General features: G+C 38.1%; 1 protein-coding gene across 2 annotated transcripts in view; it reads left to right on the top strand.

Moving 5' to 3' along the window:
* Positions 1-2640, top strand: part of LOC126176234 (actin-binding protein IPP) — a 62872-nt gene extending 60232 nt beyond the window's left edge. For both annotated transcript variants that reach the window (XM_049923387.1, XM_049923381.1), the window contains exon 9: positions 1516-2640. In XM_049923387.1, the coding sequence (XP_049779344.1) occupies positions 1516-1746 (231 nt within the window). In that variant the 3' untranslated portion in view covers positions 1747-2640. The remainder of the gene's footprint in view (positions 1-1515) is intronic.
* Positions 2641-21620: the final 18980 nt, after the last annotated feature.

The following is a 21620-nucleotide window of genomic DNA, read 5'->3' on the forward strand; positions in this document are numbered from 1 at the left end:
GAAGCGGAAGAGAGATACATGTGCACAACACTATCTTTTACACTTGGGAGATTGTGCAGAGTTGGGGGGACGGGGGTGTATCGTAAGGATATCTCACTATTTCATGGAGGATAGGATTTGCTCATAGGCAGAACAGCAAATATGAAGCCGGCTGTATCACTCGTTTCTGGTGCAGTACTTACACGAAGATGTATGCCCTCAGCATTCTCACATATAACAAGGCCACTGCTGTGTTTTAACACTTGGTAAAGGACTATGTGTTGTGCAGCTGGAGCTGCTGTTTGATAAAACCAACCCAAAGGTCTGGACATAGAAACTAGAACCAATAAAGATGATATACATGCCCTGATAGCCCAGAAAATTTCAAGAGTGGATTATTAAAAAAAGTAGAGACAAGTACAGGTTTTCTAAATAGTCACCCTCTCCTCTGCGCCCCCCCTCCCTCTCCCTCTCCCCACCCTTGAGTGTAACACACAAAACATTAACAATCATGTTAAACTGTCAGAAAAGCCCTTCTTTAGGATTGTTCAATTTGTGTGTCACATTGGCTTGGATGTCAGTTATGTCATCAAAGCGTAGACCCTGTCTCATGAATTTGTGCACTTTATTGCTTTGTGGAAAATTTGTAAACTTGTTTCTTCTTTAAACATTCTGGGGAATGCCCTGAAAACTTGATTTAGAGTTGTTCCTACATTGTGTTTTGTGACACAATAATGTTGACACACTATGGCTACACATCCACTACTGAACACTGTCTGCTCACAGCTGACTGGTTGAATGCACATTGGGGTTTACAGTTGTTTGTTCAAGATGCCATCTAGTTACTGTGTTGACATTGTTTATACACCATGAACAAATGCAAACAAAGTTGAATAATTTAATTATTTGTTATAGTAATACTGATGATGACAATAGCATTAGTGTAACAATGCCATGGTAAATTGGTTTTGGATGGTGTATAAAATGATATAAAAACTAAATGGACTGGGAGGGTAGAGTAATACACAAAATCGTGGCACAAAGAAATGATGAGAGAGAGGTGAGATTTTAAATTGACTGTAATGAAGAAGGCTGATGGAAGATATAAAGTGATATGGATAAGCCTAATTTTAAAAAAAATGCAGAGAGGAAGAGACAGGGTTGGACTCGAGACAACTGGGTGCAGTGACACTTGAAGGTGGAAACTGTGTCCTCTTGGGTAAATTCCCATATTTAGAAATTGGAGGCATTGGCATGGGTGAGTTTTGCGTTGAAAAAGTTATGTGAGTGATGTTATCTTTGTATCTGGTGTTCGGATGTGACTGTATTATTTGATGGGAAGCCTTCGTAAATAGTACAAAGGAAGTGCAAATGGAGGTATTCCCATTTCAGATTGCCACTTAAAATCATAAGTTGTAAATCTGCCCATAGTGCCTGTTGTTATCCACACTGCAGACTTTCATGTTACATTTTTCCATTTTGATTAAATATGACTTATTCAAATGACCTCAAAGCACATATCTTTCTTTCTTTCAGAACAAATGGACTGTTGTACCACCAATGAGGGTGGGGCGTGCTACACCAGCAGTAGCTGCAGCAGATGGTCTTCTGTATGTTATTGGTGGCGACCAGCTTCATGAAGTACATTTTTACCGTGCCCAGTTCTCAATAACATCAGTTGAGTGTTATGACCCATTATCAGATACATGGCGCAACTGCTCTCCATTGCCAGAAAGTCGTAGTGAAGCTGGTGCTGTGGTTTTATAGTGGCAAGCATGCAATTATTGAGTATTTCCCAGTGAGTGAATGTGACAAGAATTGGAACTCATTGTTTTATGACAGACTGGAAAATGGTATTCTGTTCTGCATTTAGGCTTGGATCTTATTCTGATATGCAAACTTGTTATTGCCTATTCTCTTTCCACTTCTGCATTGCTCCTGGAATGTCTTAGAGGGCATAGTTGGTGCTGTAGGCTACTTTTAGAGCTGTGACTCTAAGGAATTGTGTTGAAAAGTTGGAAACATGTACAATTTGCAGTATTTTCATTTGTAATTATTTTATCTGTTAATTGTGTTTGTATAAAAACAACGAGAAGCTAGTTTTATGTTGGAGCAAATTTTGAATGTAGGTACAATGATCTATGTTGTAAGATCTGCTAAGTAACTTCAATTGGTGAAGTATTACCTTGCTTTTCTTATTGAAATTTGCTGTAAATATTCCAACACTAATAACCACTGGCACACAAAATTTTATATATTTTTGGAAAGTGAATAACATTTGTTGTAAATTTACACTTTCATACTTCATGTTCCCATGAATGGATGACCTTTGGAAAGTTGAGAGCAAGTGTGTATTAACACCATAACATTTTTTTTTTATTTGATCTCACTGAAAAGTTTGATAACATTGTTACAAACATCACTGTATTATCTTGTTTCTTTGGATTAATTATTACATGGATTTTAAATATTTGTTTATATTAAGTAATATTTTCTACTGTTTATTTCTTGTGTGTGTTCATTCATTTATGTGTAAGAAGTCAATGGTAGAAAAAGTCCTATTTTGTGAATGCAGTTACACTGTAATGTTCACAGTTTCACTGAAGTACCTTTATATGATCTATGCATGTCTGTAAAAATAAAATATTTGATGTCACCCTGATAATTGATTCATAATGTAATGTAATAACCATAATTAATTTAGATGAGAAGACTATAGAACCTGGATTTAAGAAGAGTGGTGACATTGTGACAGGCATAGACCGACATATACTGTCACTGTCACCAGTAACAGTGAGCAGTTCAACTCCAATATTAACTAATGTCAAGCTGTACAATGTAGGTGGGAATTTTTAGCAGGGATGTAGGGAAAATTTAAGTGATTTCTTGTTTGCTGGGTGTCAAAATCGATCATCATTAACCAAATTGAAAGCCACATCTTCACTGCATGTATGCAAAATATCAGAGTGACTGAGAGTTGAACGCAAATATTAATATTCAGACAACAAAGAAAATAACAAGAAATGTATTAAATACAGTATCTCAAGCTGTTTGGATTTGGCAGACATGGCACAACTGGCTCTCTGAGGGGTTGGCTTGTCAGTTAGATCTTACCAAAGTCGTGGATTTGCCACTGACAATGTAGATTTGGCTGTCGGCAGCCATTGATATGCACTGCATGTGTCTTGTACGTCATCTCTGTGAACAGGCAGTGTGCAGTGGATGATTGACAGCTATCGGTAGTTGAATAGCCTGTTCCGTTTGTGCAGGCCAGGAGAATTAAGAGTCATGGTCCTCTGGTTAGGGCTATGCTGCCATCAAATTACAAGCAGTCGTATCTCTTGCAGGGTTGAAGTTTTGCATGTGGCTGAATTACGGAGTTGTCACCCAAGGAATCATATTTGAACCAGATGAAAGTGGTCATGAGGATGATTCTTTGGCAGGAGAGTCAGAACTCAGATCAGTATTGGAAACAGAATGCAAAAAAGCAGCATCAAGTGAGAGACAGAAAACAAAGTCAAATGCTCGTAAGAATAAGCATTGGACTGGAATGAAATCCATCAAAGTCTGGTAGCAGAATCAGAACAACATGAAGTAGACTGAAGTCATTACTGGGATCAGATCAGTACCAAGGGCAAGTCCTGAATTACAAGTATTAAGATGAAGTGTCAATATGAAGTGTCTCAAAAGAATCACCATGAAGCCTCATTCGTCGGAGTGTCTCCACCGAAATAGTCCACCAATTGTGATCACTGAATCTTATAACCCTACCGAAGAGAGTCTCTGGTTTTGATCCAGGCCTTGCCACTTGTACTTCCAGAGTGCTGAAATTTTGTTGTAAAATCTTATCGTTGGCTGACAATGTATCAGTTTCAGCCAGTACACTAGTTTTCCTGGTCAGTTTTCCTCCTCTTGTTTTCTTGATCCAGGCTGCCCAACATTCTGCTGAACTGTCCTGAAAGTCCGTAAAATATATCATTGGTGGCCAGTCATTGTGGATGGAGTTTTGCATACACATATGTAGTAAACATTCTCATGGACCAGCTGGATGACAGCTCCCAGCATTTCCTAAACAAGCTTCCCATTCAAGGAGACTTCGTGTGGCTTCAGAGTGGTCACACACTTGCAGAAAGGTAAACTGCCCCACAATATTCCTCATGGGGGCACTGTTTTAGCTGAAGAATGTGTTTCCCTAGCACAGAAAACCAGCTGGTTAGAAGTTCCCTCTTCAATCATATACTTTCACAACAAAAAATCTGCAGTGGGAAACAGTGATCTTTTTTGCACATCCACAATGCCCATCACTTGTTTTTTGAGAAAGGATTTCTATAAACTACCAACAAGCACTCAGCAGTTTCTTTTGTGTATAATGCCTGTTGCACTCCTCTCATATGCTGTTTGTTATGCTTTGATGTTCACTGCATCACTTCTTAGCATGATTCTCTAAGTTTTGACACAAACTGGATAAGTTATGGTTATCTGGCACACTTATTATACCCCAGGCCTGTTATATTCATTTTCTACATGAAAATATGTCACTGTCTAGAAAAATTGTTGCGCTACACATGTACACTTAACTGGGGTTTGTTGTAGAAGGTTATACAAGCAGTTTAATGCTCAAAAATTGTGTGCTTACTTAAAGAATAAAAAAAAAGACCCGTAACACCACAATATACAAAGACAATATGCATATTAAGACAAAAACAAAGTAAACTACAGTTGAGTGACACATACAAAACATGGATAGTATACTCAAAATAACATACGAATAAAGTAGTGATCTAAGAAGTCCTTTAACACCAGATAAAATGCAGACAATAAAATGAAGAAAACAATATATATAACACAAATGCGGCTACACAGTGCATTTGTGTTTTAATTTTGCTGCATGACATTTCATAGCAATATACCAGTAGTTATTCGGCATGAGTGAGCGATGCGCGCAAAGAAGTGCGTACAAGTATATGGTCTGTGTACTTGCACAAGCCAATCCATGCAAGTCGTGTTTGGGATGCTACCCACATCTAAGTCTGCTTTGTGCTGAGGCACTATTGATGCCATATTCTGCATTTTAATCATAGAGATATACTACTTTGTTCGTCTGTATTGCTGCCAAAGGTTAATTTATCAATGTGTATTTGTCTTTGTTGCTATGGATGATAAGTGCCACCCACACACAATAACCCTATAAACTTGTTGCAGCCTGCAGAAATGCACGAGCCTATCACGCAGGTGAGAAAGGAACGAATGAAACGACAGGAGATATTAGTGTCATTTAGTAAAATTGAATCCCAAGTAGAGAAGCTAGTGCATGAAATATAATTTAAGGCACATTTGATTTTAATAGTAATACGGTGTGTTAGGAGTTGATTGGTATGGGATCCATTCACTAATTCCCGCGAAAGCTGTGCTCATGACACTTGTGACTGTGAGTTAACGAGCATTGCGCTCTCATTTAAATATATGTCCGAAAGAGTCAGCCTACAGGAATTTTGAAACAAACCCTGTTGTCCAGGACTGCGTGCCACAAAGGGCTAGATTCACCATGAAATGGGGAAACTCTCAGGCGTCTTTTGTCTCTTGAGGCCTAAGCGCTGTAGTGTGCGAGTGAGACAGACGAGAACCTACATCACAGGGAAAAACCCTTAGAAGGCTTTGTGGCCAGGGATACGTAGCAGTGTTAAATATGGCAGGCCTAAGATTGGCCATAAAGGGAAACATTTATGAAAACTATTTAATTCTGTAGTAGTGCAGGGAATCAAGCCATAGTAATTTTAATCTTCCATCGTCCATAAATTTTCATGGTGATCCCAATAAAACTTGAATATTGATCATATCTATAATAGTTTAGGATTTACTGTTAAAGATATATTCACAAGTTTTGTAACAAAGACCTGAATGCTAAAATCTGAACACTTTAGTCAATCTTAAGGCTCTACATAACATATAGAAGCGCATCATTAAAATGACACATGTGGTAAATATCAACTCTGTAACTTTATTTGTTTAAAAGATATAGCAAATTTAAATTATCACTATTTTCAGTTAAGCATCAGATCATTTCCTCCATACAAAACACATTGAACGATGACAGCGTGACACCTTATTGAATCATTAGGTAATAGAATATTTGTTGTAAAGTTTAGTGCATAATAGTTACTTTTGTTCTTTGTTTATTTATCAGAAAGCACAATGGTGCAAGGCTACTGGCCGTGGCATTCAAAGCTAAGAAGGAACTTTTATTGATTTTATGTAAAAGAATTTAACATTTATTATGTAACGGATGTTATTTTATTTAGAACGTGAAAGTGGTCAAGCTTTGATTATTTAAATATGTTAAAATGTAAAGTAATGTAGAATAAGCTGTAACCAATCAGATGGACGGCTTCAGGAAAGGGAACTACACTAGTCAATTGAGCGAAGATGTTCGGCGCGCAGGAATGCTGTCGGAGATGGGCAGAGGGCAGTTCTGGTCTAGACACCAAAGTGTACAGTTCGGCTGGGGACACCAAAGGGTACAGTTTGGATTGAGACGGGAAAGCAGACAGTCGGTCTTTAGGCAGCTAGGAAGTGAAATGACTTAGAAATTTTCGCGTTGTGTGGTATGGCGGGACTTTGTCTCTGAGCCGTGAGCAGCCACACGCCTAGTGTGAACTCTAACTTTTCGCAATGAGATTGTGAATGATCGATCTATGTCAAATGGATATGCACTTGAGTGAAATAGTAACTCTAAATTCGACCACTTTTGCTATTAGTTTGCTTTCTGAGTAAACATTATTCTAACGAAATGACAACTGTGGCCTACATCATTTATGGGTCGTTAATTTAGTTGCCGATATTATTATTACTGTTATTATATGTTATGTTAACTTTGTATTTTGCAAACTTGCCATCAGCCAGACAGTTTAACCAAACTGTCACAAGTGTCTAATTTAGGGCGTGTAATGCGACACATGCGGTTTAATCCCTAGATGAGTTTGAGCCAAGACATTTCAACGAAGAGGAACCGCATGCGAGCCCGAACATCTTTGGGATGTTAGCTCGCATGATCACAGCGGGGTACATAGGCAATGCTTTCCTTTCAGTTCATTCATCGGCCAGCGTGTATAAAGAACAAACAAGATTTTTCAGTTGCTGGAAATAACAGGAGCCATCCAGCATATTGAAGCACACATTTCACTTATAGCAATCAATGGTGATATGGTGGGATACAGTTACTGTTTTGTTTTTTCTTGTCTTTTGTAATCTATCCAAGTATAAGGTATGTAATACAATGCCAGAAGAAATAGTGCATTCTTTTAGAGGTTTCCAGTTCACTCAAGATTTAATGTTGCAACAGTGCATACAGAGTAAATGAAATGATTATGCTTGGAGATCAATAGCAAAAGCAGTTCTGAGGATGTACCAGGTACAGATCCATGCTAAAACACCCATATTTGTACATTATGCGGCATCCTTGGGTGGCAGTGCGGGTACTGACTCTGGCATCCAGTCAACCATTCAAATGGTGAATGCTGTCCTGGGATACATTATGCCATGCTTGCTCAACCTGTTCACGTAGTTCTGTAAGAGTTGTTGACTGAAAAGTCACTTCTCATCCCATGATATCCCACACATGCTCGATTGGAGACAAGTCCAGAGATTGTGCTGGTCAGGGAAGTTGGTGCACGTTTTGCAGAGTATATTGAATTTCACAGGCAGTGTGTGGGTGAGCATTATCCTGTTGGAACAACACACAATCTTCCTTTTGCAAGAACGGCAAAGTATGGGGCTAACAACATTCTGCATGTACCGAGCACTAGATAACATACCTTCCATAAAAACCAAAGATGAATGAGGTTAGTAGCTTATCGCATCCCAGAAAAAACAATGCCTGGGGTGGGGCTGTGTGTCTTGGATGAATGCACTCCAAGAGAGAGCACTCACCAGGTCTATGCCGTACATGCAAATAACCATCACTTGTGTGCAGGTAGAATCTTCTTTCATCGCTAAAGACTGTGGTGGACCATTTTGTCTTACAAATGATTCTCTGGTAGCACCAGTTGAGCCGCGCATGTTGATGCTGTGGTGTAAATGGAAGATGGGCTAGAAAATGCATACTCCCACTGCTAATAACTGGTTTGCAGTATGTCATGTTGATACATCTGGTCTCACAAGCCTTCTTACCAATGCCAGTGCTGCCCTTGCAATATGATGATCCTGGCAGGCACCTGTGCCTTGTGGACATCGAGAACTTCGTCTATGGGTGTGAGAATGTTCATATGACCACAGATACCAGCATTGTTGCACAGTTGACGCAGCACATCCAATTTGTGTGGCAGTTTTCAGAAAGGACAATCCCACTGCTTAGATGGCCATAATTTGACCCCTTTCAAATTCGCTTACGTGAGTGCGTGTCTGTGGTGGTTGCCTGTTTCGCATGTTTGCACCACACACAGTCTTCTAGCTGTGAACATTTCCTTTTAAAGGGTAGACACAGATGGCGCTCTGGTAGCTATGCTATCTGTTGGCGGATGATGTTGAAACCATTGTCAGTATATCTGCTAACCCCCATGTGGCATATAAAGTCATCGGATCAAAATCGATGTCATCTTTCCAGGTCTAGTAACTTTTTTTCCAGCAGCATATATGTTTCCCTATATGGTCATTCCAAATGCAGTAGAATGGACCCTCTCAATTTTTGGGAATTTATCCCAATGCATTAAAACTTTGCTCCCATGTATATTATGTTTTTATTGTTGCTAATTTTTTAAATATACAGGGTGGTCCATTGATTGTGACCAGGCCAAATATCTCACAAAATAAGCATCAAACGAAAAAACTACAAAGAAGGAAACTTGACTAGCTCGAAGGGGGAAACCAGATGGTGCTATGGTTGGCCCGCTAGATGGCGCTAACATAGGTCAAACGGATATCAACTGCGTTTCTTTTTAAATAGAAACCCCCATTTTTTTATTACATATTTGTGTAGTATGTAAAGAAATATGAATGTTTTAGTTGGACCACTTTTTTCGCTTTGTGATAGATGGTGCTGTAATAGTCACAAACATATGGCTCACAATTTTAGACGAACAGTTGGTAACAGGTAGGTTTCTTAGATTAAAATACAGAACATAGGTACGTTTGAACATTTTATTTTGGTTGTTCCAATGTGATACATGTACCTTTGTGAACTTATCATTTCTGAGAACACATGTTCTTACAGCGTGATTACCTGTAAATACCACATTAATGCAATAAATGCTCAAAATGATGTCTGTCAACCTCAATGCATTTGGCAATACGTGTAACGACATTCCTCTCAACAGCGAGTAGTTTGCCTTCCGTAATGTTCGCTCATGTATTGACAATGTGCAGACGCATGTTGTCGGGCGTTGTTGGTGGATCACAATAAGAAATATCCTTCAACTTTCCCCACTGAAAGAAATCCAGGGATGTCAGATCTGGTGAACATGCGGGCCATGGTATGGTGCTTCGACGACCAATCCACGTGCCATGAAATATGCTATTCAATTCCACTTCAACCACACGCGAGCTATGTGCCGGACATCCATCATGTTGGAAGTACACCACCATTCTGTCATGCAGTGAAACATCTTGTAGTAACATCAGTAGAACATTACGTAGGAAATCAGCATACATTGCACCATTTAGATTGCCATCAATAAAATGGGAGCCAGTTATCCTTTCTCCCATAATGCTGCACCATACATTAAACCACCAAGGTTGCTGATGTTCCACTTGTCGCAGCCATCCTGGATTTTCAGTTGCCCAATAGTGAATATTATGCTGGTTTACGTTACCGCTGTTGATGAATGATGCTTCGTCGCTAAATAGACCGACGTTTTTGAGATTGCCAATTCTCGCGCAATTTGTCTGCTACTGATGTGCGGATTAGCCACGACAGCAGCTATAACACCTAATCATCGTTTGTTGCAGGTCGTGGTTGACTGCAGCAGAGTGTGCGCTGATATGAGGACGGGACGTGAGTTGTGCTTGGGTAGCTCAGTTGGTAGAGCACTTGCCCGCGAAAGGCAAAGGTCCTGAGTTCGAGTCTCGGTCCAGCACACAGTTTTTTATTCTGCCAGGAAGTTTCATATCAGCGCACACTCCGCTGCAGAGTGAAAATCTCATTCTGGAAACATCCCCCAGGCTGTGGCTAAGCCATGTCTCCGCAATATCCTTTCTTTCAGGAGTGCTAGTTCTGCAAGGTTCGCAGGAGAGCTTCTGTAAAGTTTGGAAGGTAGGAGATGAGGTACTGGCAGAAGTAAAGCTGTGAGGATGGGGCGTGAGTCGTGCTTGAGTAGCTCAGTTGGTAGAGCACTTGCCCGTGAAAGGCAAGGGTCCTGAGTTCAAGTCTCGGTCCGGCACACAGTTTTAATCTGCCAGGAAGTTTTATTTCAGGTTGGCTTGGTCTGTGTGGTGGTTTGTTATACTTCACATCATGCACCAAACACCTGAAGAAGTTGCCACCTAAACACACATTTTACATACAATGAATGTTGCTTACTGTATATTTGGTTGATGTTAAGAATTGTTAACTGGGGTCCAGCTAGTATGTGCCCTGAATCCAAGTGCCTCCTTCTTCCAACTTGACCCAGACTTCGCCTCCATACAGGCTGCAGATAAAGGTGCTGAAAATTAACTTCTTGTTCTCATGCATTCTACCACATAAATAAGAAGTGAGATGCAATTCACCTCCTTATTTTATCTTCACAGTTACAACTCAATGCATGATAAATGAGGACAGCTACTAGTTCGTATGCTGCCTCTCTGAACTATATATATGTATAACAGACCTGATATTCAACTTGATAATTAGCGATTACAATACAGTAATTATCTTTGGCATTTTGCATTCTTAGCTTTCCTCTGCACTGCCCACTCCTTGGAAACCCCTATCTCCCACTTAGTGGGTAGAGTCGTCTGCTATCCACTTCTGTACACCTACAATTTAAAATACCTTACAACAGTGGGGTGATCACCACTTATCGACTACTGTGTCACAAATATCTTTTCTCTGACATATGTATTTAAGGACGTGATACCTCTCACTCAAGGAATGGTATGTATCACTACATATCCCTCCATTAAGAGAAATGATGTCTTGACCACATATTCAGGTTTAATCATTATGCATGTGTTACGTAAATAGACATGATAGTTTCGCTATCACTTTCAATTTTTCTTTAAGTTTATCATTGCAGTAAGTGCTTATTTGTGTTTGGTTTTACCAGTAACACACATTTTATCATCCCTTATTACAAAAATCTATTTATTTCTTGGAGAAGGCAAATATTATCTATAATTCTAGGATCAAATGTCAGAACACTCTGAGATTACATTGTATCCTTGGAACTGAGATTACATTGTATCCTTGTTGCTTAACTTTAATAATTTTATTTAACGAGTCTGGAGGAAATAATCTGTTATCCAGAGTCTGTACTCTTGTGCAAATAATAAAACTAGTAAACATTTCTCAGCACTGCCTTTCCAGGGATTCAGTACTCTTTCCTCTAACTTTGTACCCTTGTTAACATGATGTACCTCGCTTCCCATAAAGTAATTGGAGTCCTCCCTTCCTTGGTGCCATCAGAAACTGGTATAAGTTCCCTTCTGTGTGGTAACTTACCCATAAAGTGCATCACATAGCATCTTTACTATTATTTTGAGTACTCCTCCCTTCTGTTTTTCTTTTTTCTATCTCTGCATCCCCCACCAGACTCCTACATATTCTTGATTTTCTCTCCATCCTCTAATTCCTATTGCTACTCTCCTCCAAGACTATTTTCTTTTTAAATGTTTAATTGTCACTCTTATCTTTTGTGTTATTCTGACACCTGGCCTCTTTATTTCTGCCCTTCAAAAATTGATGTGACTGTCCCCTAAAACAAAAAACAAAACAAAAAAAAAACAACTATTTTGTTACTGTTATGTTTCCCAAATCTGCTTGAGATCGGGTGCATGACTGTACACTGTTTTGTGTGTGTGTGGGGGGGGGGGGGGGGGGCATGCATACTCACACACACATGCATGCGCGTGTATGTGCGCATTGTTCCTCAACCAGTTCGCTGGAGTAAACTTTTTAATCACTCCATAATGAATGCCACTATTGACACAGAAAACAGGGAAGGGTCTCAGCAACAAAGACATATGACTATGGAAAGAGGGAATTCATAGTTGGTTCTCAGAAGTTGAGAAGTAACAAAGTGGAAAAATAGAACCAGAGTGTTGGATCCGAAGAAGGAAAGATGATGACCCGTAAAGAAATAATCCCTCCCCATGCCCCCTATTCCAGGACACCCTCTCGGCCAGGTTCTTCATTAGGACACAGATTGGTCAATATGCCCTACAGAATGCTAATGTCCCAACTTCACCTGAACAGGCCCTGAAAGGTGAGTCGAACACTCTGCTATGGAATGCCTGTGGAGAGTCAACAGTAGCGCTATGTTAATTGTGTTTGTGTGACTTCTAATGTCTGCAAATCCCACCAAAATGAACACAGACCCACCCACAGGACAATAATTAAATATAAAAGTTAAAAAAAATTAGCTAATTTACATTATTCAGAGTAAAAAACAATGCTTGAGTGGGCTTCCAGTCAGATACTCTATTGTTAAATATCCTTATCATCTCGTATGTCCTTTTTCTTTTCCTGTAGTTGGCTGTACTAGAAATAATGCATTTGGATGGGGAACTCACTCAGCTCCAACATACTTAGGAAAAAATTTACTGGTCTGTTTTAGTATTTGAGCTCATGTAATGATCAATGATTAGCACTAGACCTCGAATATTAAACAGTGGCTCTTCCGCTTGGTTATTGCATCATTGGACTTGTAGATCTGCACTGTCTATTAGGTTGTGTGTCACTTGTTGATGTATTTCTCCTATTGGCAATGTTTCATGTTTGGCCAACTAAAGAATTTTAACGAAGGTTCTCCTATAAACTGTTTGTCCACTATTTCTATAGCTGATAGGCCTGTAGTTAGGTGTGGCAGTTCATTAATAATCACTTGAAACTCTGGAATCAGTTGTGCCCTATCTGTATATTGCTTTGAACAATAGGTTCTACAAAGTCGAGCAATGTCCTTCATTATTCATTCACAAGGGTTACTTTGCGGGCAATATTTTGAAATAGCAATGTGTTTAATGTTTTCCCATCCTAAAAATTCTTTAAAGGACTGAGTGGTAAACGATGGTCCATTGTCTGTCAATATCTTACAAGGTTTTCCTATATCATTGAAGTATTTCTTGATGCATTTCTCCTATTGGCAATGTTTCATGTTTGGCCAACTAAAGAATTTTAACAAAGGTTCTTCTATAAATTGTTTGTCCATTATTTATATAGCAGATAGGCCTGTAGTTAGGTGTGGCAGTTCATTAATAATCACTTGAAACTCTGGAATTGGTTGTGCCCTATCTGTATGTTGCTTTGAACAATAAGTTCTACAGAGTCAAGCTATGTCCTTCATTATTCATTCACAAGGGTTACTTTGCGGGCAATATTTTGAAATAGCAATGTGTTTAATGTTTTCCCATCCTAAAAATTCTTTAAAGGATTGAGTGGTAAACTGTGGTCTATTGTCTGTCAATATCTTACAAGGTTTTCCTATATCATTGAAGTATTCCTTTAAACACCTAATTATTGTTTCAGTGGTAGCTCGTTTGATGGGATAGAGCTTAGCATACTTCGACCAACAATCTACTATTATAAATATGTAAGTCAACTACCCACCAAAAAAATCCACTGCTGTGAGGTCATGCAGTCCCTTGAGTATTATCGGATACAACTTTTACAACACTACTTGATTACTGTCTTTCATCCTTTGACATACTTCACAAAATTTTATTACGATAATACATTTCAACCCAAGTTTTAAAAAAATTAAAAAAATTGTGAATGTTTTAAAATTGGTGCTTCTACCAATGCTACTTTAATTTGATTTAAAGCATTAGACTCTTCACTTTTCCAAATCCATTTTCATCTTTGCTTCAACAAGTTTAACAATCTTGGGTTATTCTCCAGTTGACCGCGAATATGTCGCCAATAAAAAACTGTTAATCCTGAAAAGACGTTTAACTGTTTGATATTCTTTGATACTGCACATTCTTTTACCACTCTGATTCATTCTGGATTAGGTTTTATCCTGTTTGTACCTACTAGGTCTCCAAGGAATCAAGCTCCTCCCTACCAAAAAATTATTTAGATAATTTAATAGTAATGCCTTTAAAACTTTGCTAGTGTTCTTGACCATAAAGTACAATGTTCTCCCCACCTCTTGGTTACTAGAAGTATATTGTCCACACAGATTATGAGTTCTTTTAACAAATATTTACCTAGCGCAGCATCCAAGACTCTAATAAATACTGATACTGAGACATTCAGTCCAAATGGTAATACTTTAAATTGGTATGACTTACCATTGTACAGAAATGCTGTAAATCTTTTTGAATTCTCGTCCAGTTTCACCTGCCAGTACCCAGTGGTGAGATCCGTTGAAATGAAATTTCTAGCTTGTTCAAATTTTGTCAAAATCTCATCTGTACTGATCAATCCATCTCTTTCTGTAAGTTTATTCAGAGTTCGTGCATCCAGTACCAGACGTACTCCCTCTATGGCTTTACACATGACCAGTAATGGGTTGTTGCATACACTTGAGCTAAGTTCTATTATTCCTTCATGCAACATCTTATTGTTTTCTTCATGTGCTGCTAGACATACACTCAAGGGCACAGGATACAGTTTACAAAAGAAAGGAATTTCATCCTTGATCACAAAACAATGTATGTAATCATCTAGTACTCCAGCCTTATGTGAAAATACTATAATGTGCTTTAGTAATATTCTGTACAAATCATCTTTTTGTAAATCGTTCAATAATTCAGACTCATAAGCTTATAACATGCATAATCTTTTGCAGATGATATCTTATACTAGAACTAGAACTCTGTGACCAGGCGTTTCTGCCTGGGATGTTATCTCACAACCTTGCAAAAATCTGAAACCGAAATATATTAAATTATTCGTAGCGGCTGTATAGCTCGTGGAATCTGAATGAAAGTTTAGTGTTCTAATCGGTGGCACATCTCAAAGATCAGCTGGAAGAAAATTACTAATTATTTTCTAGTATGACGCCTAACAGTGGTTAATGTTCCGTTAAGGCCACGTCTAATCAGGACAAGCAAGGTTAAAGTTTACAAATAATTATGTACCACACACAAGTTTGAAGTCATGAACAATTATATTATAGTTTCATTTACAACTTACATATACTGTTACAGCAAGATGAACCTTAGACAATCATTCTATCCTTTTTGAGTCCAAGAGCAGAAGAAGAAAAAAGAATAGAAAGTTCAGACACACAATCTCGAATGTCCATGGAATATATTGCAACACAATGCATTTGTTTTTCTTTGGCATACATCACCAGCTATTCATACAATAATTATCACTACACGGCATTTACAAATTTCAAATTCATGACCACCCCAGGAGATACAGTACAATTGCCCCCAGGGATGGTTGGGACTAAATTATTTATGCATACCAGTCAGACCATGGTACTGTTCGATTATAGTTTCAAATTTCACAACATTGTTCATGTGTGTTTCTTAAATGACCTTTTAAAAAATCGTTTGCACACAATAGTAATTAACATATGTGCTTTGCCTATTTCTAAGGGAGGGTAACTACAATACTTCCCTACTCGTGTGGCAGATGTTTCAGTCTGGAAAGGTATTAACAAATCTCACCGGAAAATGACTTGAGTTAACCCCCCTATCTATGTTCGCAGGCATGGGAAATCCAGGAGTTAGAAACCAGCCCAGGGCCTTCAGACTGTTACCAAGGCCACATTCATTCAGTGTCTCTAAAATCCCACTTTCAATTTGGCTTCTACTCAAGGACATGTTGATTGAAAGTTCTCCAAGGGAACCACACCAAGGAATGGAACATAGGAAAACAGTGAAATTATGATCACATAAATGGAAATAAAAAACAATCTTCTTGCAGGTGATAAGCTGAGCATGTTTCACTTATAGTAGAACACACACTTCGAATGATACTACTGCCATATGTAATACACATCATCGATCACCGATTTTCAACGCTCACAACGGTGGTGCTACAATACTGTGGACGCGATTGTTGAGTGTCGGCAGTTGGCTCTCCGATCAGCTGATTCACCTCTGCTCTCGCGCCATCTCAGCATCATGTCCGTTGCAGGTGCATGAACATGAAATAACCCACGCTAGCATTAATTTTAACTATTTATGTAGCAGATGTTTCTGGCTAGTGCGAAAAGAGAATTACTTAGTGGTCCATTCATCCGATATTCATACTTGAATGTTCATTTTAATATTCTGTAATGTATTCAATTTTCTGAGCAATCTTTAGTCCAGATTTCAGAACACGATGTATTCTCTGTTTAATTCCTTTGAGAATTACACAGTGTATTGGTTCATAACTAGCAAAGTTTTGCACTCTTTAGAGTGTCCTGTGAACTCATGTAATCACTTTACATAAATTACAACTCTGTACCATTGTTCACAACACGTGTGTACACAGTTGTATAACATTCACTTAGTCTATGTACCTGTCACTATGGTTGGGTGTCCAAAGGTTGAATTACTTTTGTCAACACTCACTATAGTGTTCACAGTGTTCGCTAGCTGTAACACATTTTAGCTTCACATGATATTAATATTCATATTATTCTGCAAAGTCAACTTTGCTGCACAGGCATAATCTTAATACACGAAATATAAAATTTTTTACATGAATAAAAATAATTACTATACCAGCCTTCATACTCAGATTTCATAGTCCTTTTCTCTTTAAAATTTTAACTGATAAAAGTGCACATTGACATAGTCTTTCACTGTCTTTATGCGTTTGCTAGACTTTTTTTCACTTTTGTAGCACATGCTGATGCTTTTGCAAATTAAATTTCTTTTTCAAATGATTTCTGTTGAAGCACTATTCACTATGTTGCTATATATATTGGCTTTGTCATTGACATTACATCTTTCAGTTTTACAAGTCATGACATTAACATTTAATCCATATTAGGATTTGATGTTATTTGCATAAATTTTATGCCATGGACTTCCTTCAACCTTTCGTGCCAAAAGTAGACCTTTGGCCATCTGGACTACTGATCCTCAGGCAGTTTTACATTTGTGCTATTCATCACTTATCACAGATCCACACTTTTAACTATTTACAATTTTAAGTGAGGAATCATTTGCCCGAAAATTAGGTCTCAATTGCAGGTGTGCTATTCATGCTTTCACGCGCATCATTCCTTATATATAGTGGCTCTAAACTTTATGCCATGCAGTTACTTTCTCTATACGAAAACATATATTCCTTTAATTCTCAATAGTGCTCCCGGACACATGCTATTATGTGGCTGAAGGCCACTGCTGGAGCAAACAAAACTCTTACTTAGATCTCAAACAGTGTTCTTAAGTATTAAAACATGCCTGTTTACATTCACACTCTGAGAAGTCAATCAACTGTCATGGCTATGCATTGATACATTGTATGCACTCCTGTAAGTACTTGTTAATATTATTAAATCACACCATTCTTCTACTTACTAAAACTAGTTGATCACAAAAAATGCAAAAGAAATTCTTATCCTACTAGTACTACTACTACTACTACTACTACTATTTGCTTTTACAGCCTCATTGGACCACTTTAGTCAATCATTTCCTGGTCCCCTTCTTCAGTAAGTGCATGTTTCATTCTTTCTTAACTGCCCAGTATCTTTTCATTCGTTCTGATCTTTCCTGTCTTTCCTCAGCTGTAAACATCCTTTTCATTGTGTGTCATTTGTCTACTTTTGGTTTAAATCTTATTTTCTTGTCTTTCAGGTTCTTGAGATTTTCTGTCTTGTTTTGCAGATCATCAGAGGTTATATCTAGTTCTCCCATATCCTCTTTAATTTCCTTGATCAATCCTACTTGTTGCTTCAGATTCCACAGTTTCTGCACCATTTTTCTTGCTAATCTGGTTTCTAGTGTCCTCATTATGTGGCCAAAGAAAGAAATCCTCTTTTTATATGTTGTATCTGTGATGGGCGCCAGTTCCTTGTACACTACTTCATTCAGCACTATCCACCATTGTCCTTCCTTCTGGTACTTTTATTTTTGGATGTTCTAGCTATTCTTCTCTCTGCTTTTAGTATTTTGTTGACACTATTTCTCTGAGTGACTTTAAAAAGAGTCTTACTTGCGTATGTTAGCTCTGGCTGAACCACCGTCTTGTAGTGTTTTAACTTTGTTTGAATTGATAGACGTTTCTTATTGTATGTAGACCATGTTAGTTTTTGAGCTTTTATCATTTTATTGGTTCTTTCTTGCCAAGCAGGTTTTTCATCCAAGTTGTGTGTTATTATCTCTCCAAGATATGTAAATTGCTTCACTATTTTAATTTTTCTGTTGTCTACTGTTACATAGTCTATTACCAGAGGGTCTGTTACCATCATCTCGGTCTTTTTGAAAGATATCTGTATTTTTCAGGCTCATTATTTGATTTCTAGCTTCTTGTACATTATTAGCTAGTAATACCAAGTCATCTGCAAATCCCAAACAATTTAGATTTATATCATCTTTCTTGGTTCCAATTGTTATGTTTTTAGGATTATATTTGTACCATTCTCTCATAAAGTATTCAAGAGCAGAGTTGAAGAGCAATGGTGATAGACCACCTCCTTGTCTTAACCCTGTTTTAATCATAAATGGCTCAGGTACTTCTCCTCTGAATTTTACTTTGGACTTGGTGTTTGTAAGGGTTAATTTTATCATTTTTATTAATTTAGAATGAAGTCCAAAATTTCTTAATATGTCTTGCATAGAAGATCTGTGGATGCAATCATAAGCTTTTTTGAAGTCTACAAAGGTCTGCAGCGGATAGGCACTTGGTACAGGGAGTGGCAACTGACCCTTAACATAGACAAATGTAATGTTTTGTGAGTACATAGAAAGAAGGATCCTTTATTGTATGATTATATGATAGTGGAACAAACACTGGTAGCAGTTACTTCTGTAAAATATCTGGGAATATGCGTACGGAACAATTTGAAGTGGAATGATCATATAAAATTAATTGTTGGTAAGGTGGGTACCAGGTTGAGATTCATTGGGAGAGTCCTTAGAAAATGTAGTCCATTAACAAAGGAGGTGGTTTACAAAACACTCGTTCGACCTATACTTGAGTATTGCTCATCAGTGTGGGATCCATACCAGGTCAGGTTGACAGAGGAGATAGAGAAGATCCAAAGAAGAGTGACGCGTTTTGTCACAGGGTTATTTGGTAAGCGTGATAGCGTTACGGAGATGTTCAGCAAACTCAAGTGGCAGACTCTGCAAGAGAGGCGCTCTGTATCGCGGTGTAGCTTGCTGTCCAGGTTTCGAGAGGGTGCATTTCTGGGTGAAGTATCGAATGTATTGCTTCCCCCTACTTGTACCTCCTGAGGAGATCACGAGTGTAAAATTAGAGAGATTCTAGCGCGCACGGAGGCTTTTCGGCAGTCGTTCTTCCCACGAACCATGCGCGACTGGAACGGGAAAAAAGGGAGGTAATGACAGTGGTACATTAAGTGCCCTCCGCCACACTCCATTGGGTGGCTTGCCGAGTATAAATGTAGATGTAGATGTAGATGTAGGTTATGACTAGTTGCCTCTGTCTCCTTTTGTAGGCACCCATTATTAATTTTAATGTGATGATCTGTTCTGGGTAGCTTCTCCAGGGTCTAAATCCTCCTTGATATTCTCCTAGCTTCTTTTCAAGTTGATCTTTACAGCGGTTGGAGAGAATTATTGACAATATTTTATATGCGCAATCCAATAGGGAAATCCTTCTGTAGTTGTCCGGATTTTATTTTTCTCCTTTTTTGTGTAATGGTTGTATGACAGCTGTAGTCCAATGTTCTGGTAGCTCTTCTCCAATCCAGATTTTAACTATGCATTGATGTAATGATATCTTCACAGGTTCTGCTGCATATTTCCAGAGTTTGGCAAATGTTTGATCTTATCCACTTGATTTGTAGTTCTTGAGCTTGTTCAAAGCTTTGTAGAGTTCCTGAATTGTTGGTGGGTTTATATTTACTGGTGGGGTTTTTATTGGAGTTTCTGTGTTTATTTCAAGAAGCTCAGGAGGATCTTCGCAATTTAGTAGTTCATTAAATGTTTCTGCTAAAATTTCTGAATTTCTTTTATCACTATGGGCCATCTTATTTTTTTTATCTTTTAGCATTAGTGTTGGGGGATCATATCTGTGGAGTTGTCTGCTAAATGTTTTGCAGTAATCTTGTGAATTTGTTTTCTTACTATTTGTTTCTATCATATAAAGTATCTCTTTTTGATATTGGCGTTTAACCCTTGATGTTTTTTGAATCACCTTTCTTTGTTTTGTGAGTTCCAAGTAACATTCTTCTGTTTTTTTTTTTACTCTGATACCTTAACCAGGTGTGGTGTCTATCTTCCACTGTTTTATCACATTTGTCATTCCACCACTGGTGTTTTTTCCTTGGGTTTATTGGGGCTACTTGTTCAGCTATTTGTTTCAATTGGGAAATTATTTCATCCAGATCATCTGTTATTTTTATATTCCTAGTTTGTTCTTCATATTCCTTGTTATTTATCAATTTATGAGGGTCATAGGTTCTCTTCTTTTTGGGTGGGATTTTTTCTTTCTCAGTGGGGCGAATTTAATTTTTATTTTTATCAAGTAATGATCTGATCCAGTGTCAGTTTCTCTCAGGACTTTCACATTGTAGATTTCCTTGTGGTAGTTCTTATCCCTGCAGACATGATCCAACTTCCATTCTCCTTTCGTCCAGTCCGGGTATTTCCAAGTTTTATAAGTTTATTTGGTTTTCTCATGAAGTATGTTGATTTTGAGATCATGTCATGGTTTCTACAGAATTCCACCACTTTAATACCATTCTGGTTTTTTCTTTGTTGTGCTGGCCATTTCCCTATTACATCTCTGCATCTCTTTTCTGTTTCTAATTGGGCATTAAAGTCTCCAATAAAAAATTTGATGTGATTTTTGTTGATGTTCATTGCTGTCTGATCCAAAGCTCCCAAAATCCATCCAAATCTTCTCTGTGGTCTTAGTTGCGGCATGGGCATTCATTATTGCGTATGTTCTATTTACCACTTTTGTAGTTAATGTTGAGAGCCTAGGAGATTGTGCTTTGAATTCTATTATGGAATCTATCATTTTGAGGTTGACCACAAATCCTGTTCCAAATTGTGAGCATTGCTTCATTGCTCTTTTCTCTGATATTCCTCTGTAAAGTCTATATCCTTGTAATTGGTTTGATCAGTGTTTCTCATTTCTTGAAGTCTGGTTATCAGAATCCCCTTTCAATCCATTTCATCTGTCAAAATTTTCAGTTTACTTTGTTGAATGAGAGAATTTATATTGAGCATCGCTATGTTACTTATCTGTCCTGCCTTTAGTCTAAGTTTCAGTCTGCTGTCAGTCTTGGGTATTTTCAGATGCTCTGACTCATCTAGGTTATCTTTCAAGTGACTGTACACCATATCCAAATGCAGTCTTTCCTGGCTGTTGCCAGGTGGTGGAATTTTCCTTAAAAGATTTCCTTCCATGGTTGATTGTC

The sequence above is a fragment of the Schistocerca cancellata genome, chromosome 1 (assembly GCF_023864275.1).
Source record: "Schistocerca cancellata isolate TAMUIC-IGC-003103 chromosome 1, iqSchCanc2.1, whole genome shotgun sequence".
NCBI classification, from domain to species: domain Eukaryota; kingdom Metazoa; phylum Arthropoda; class Insecta; order Orthoptera; family Acrididae; genus Schistocerca; species Schistocerca cancellata.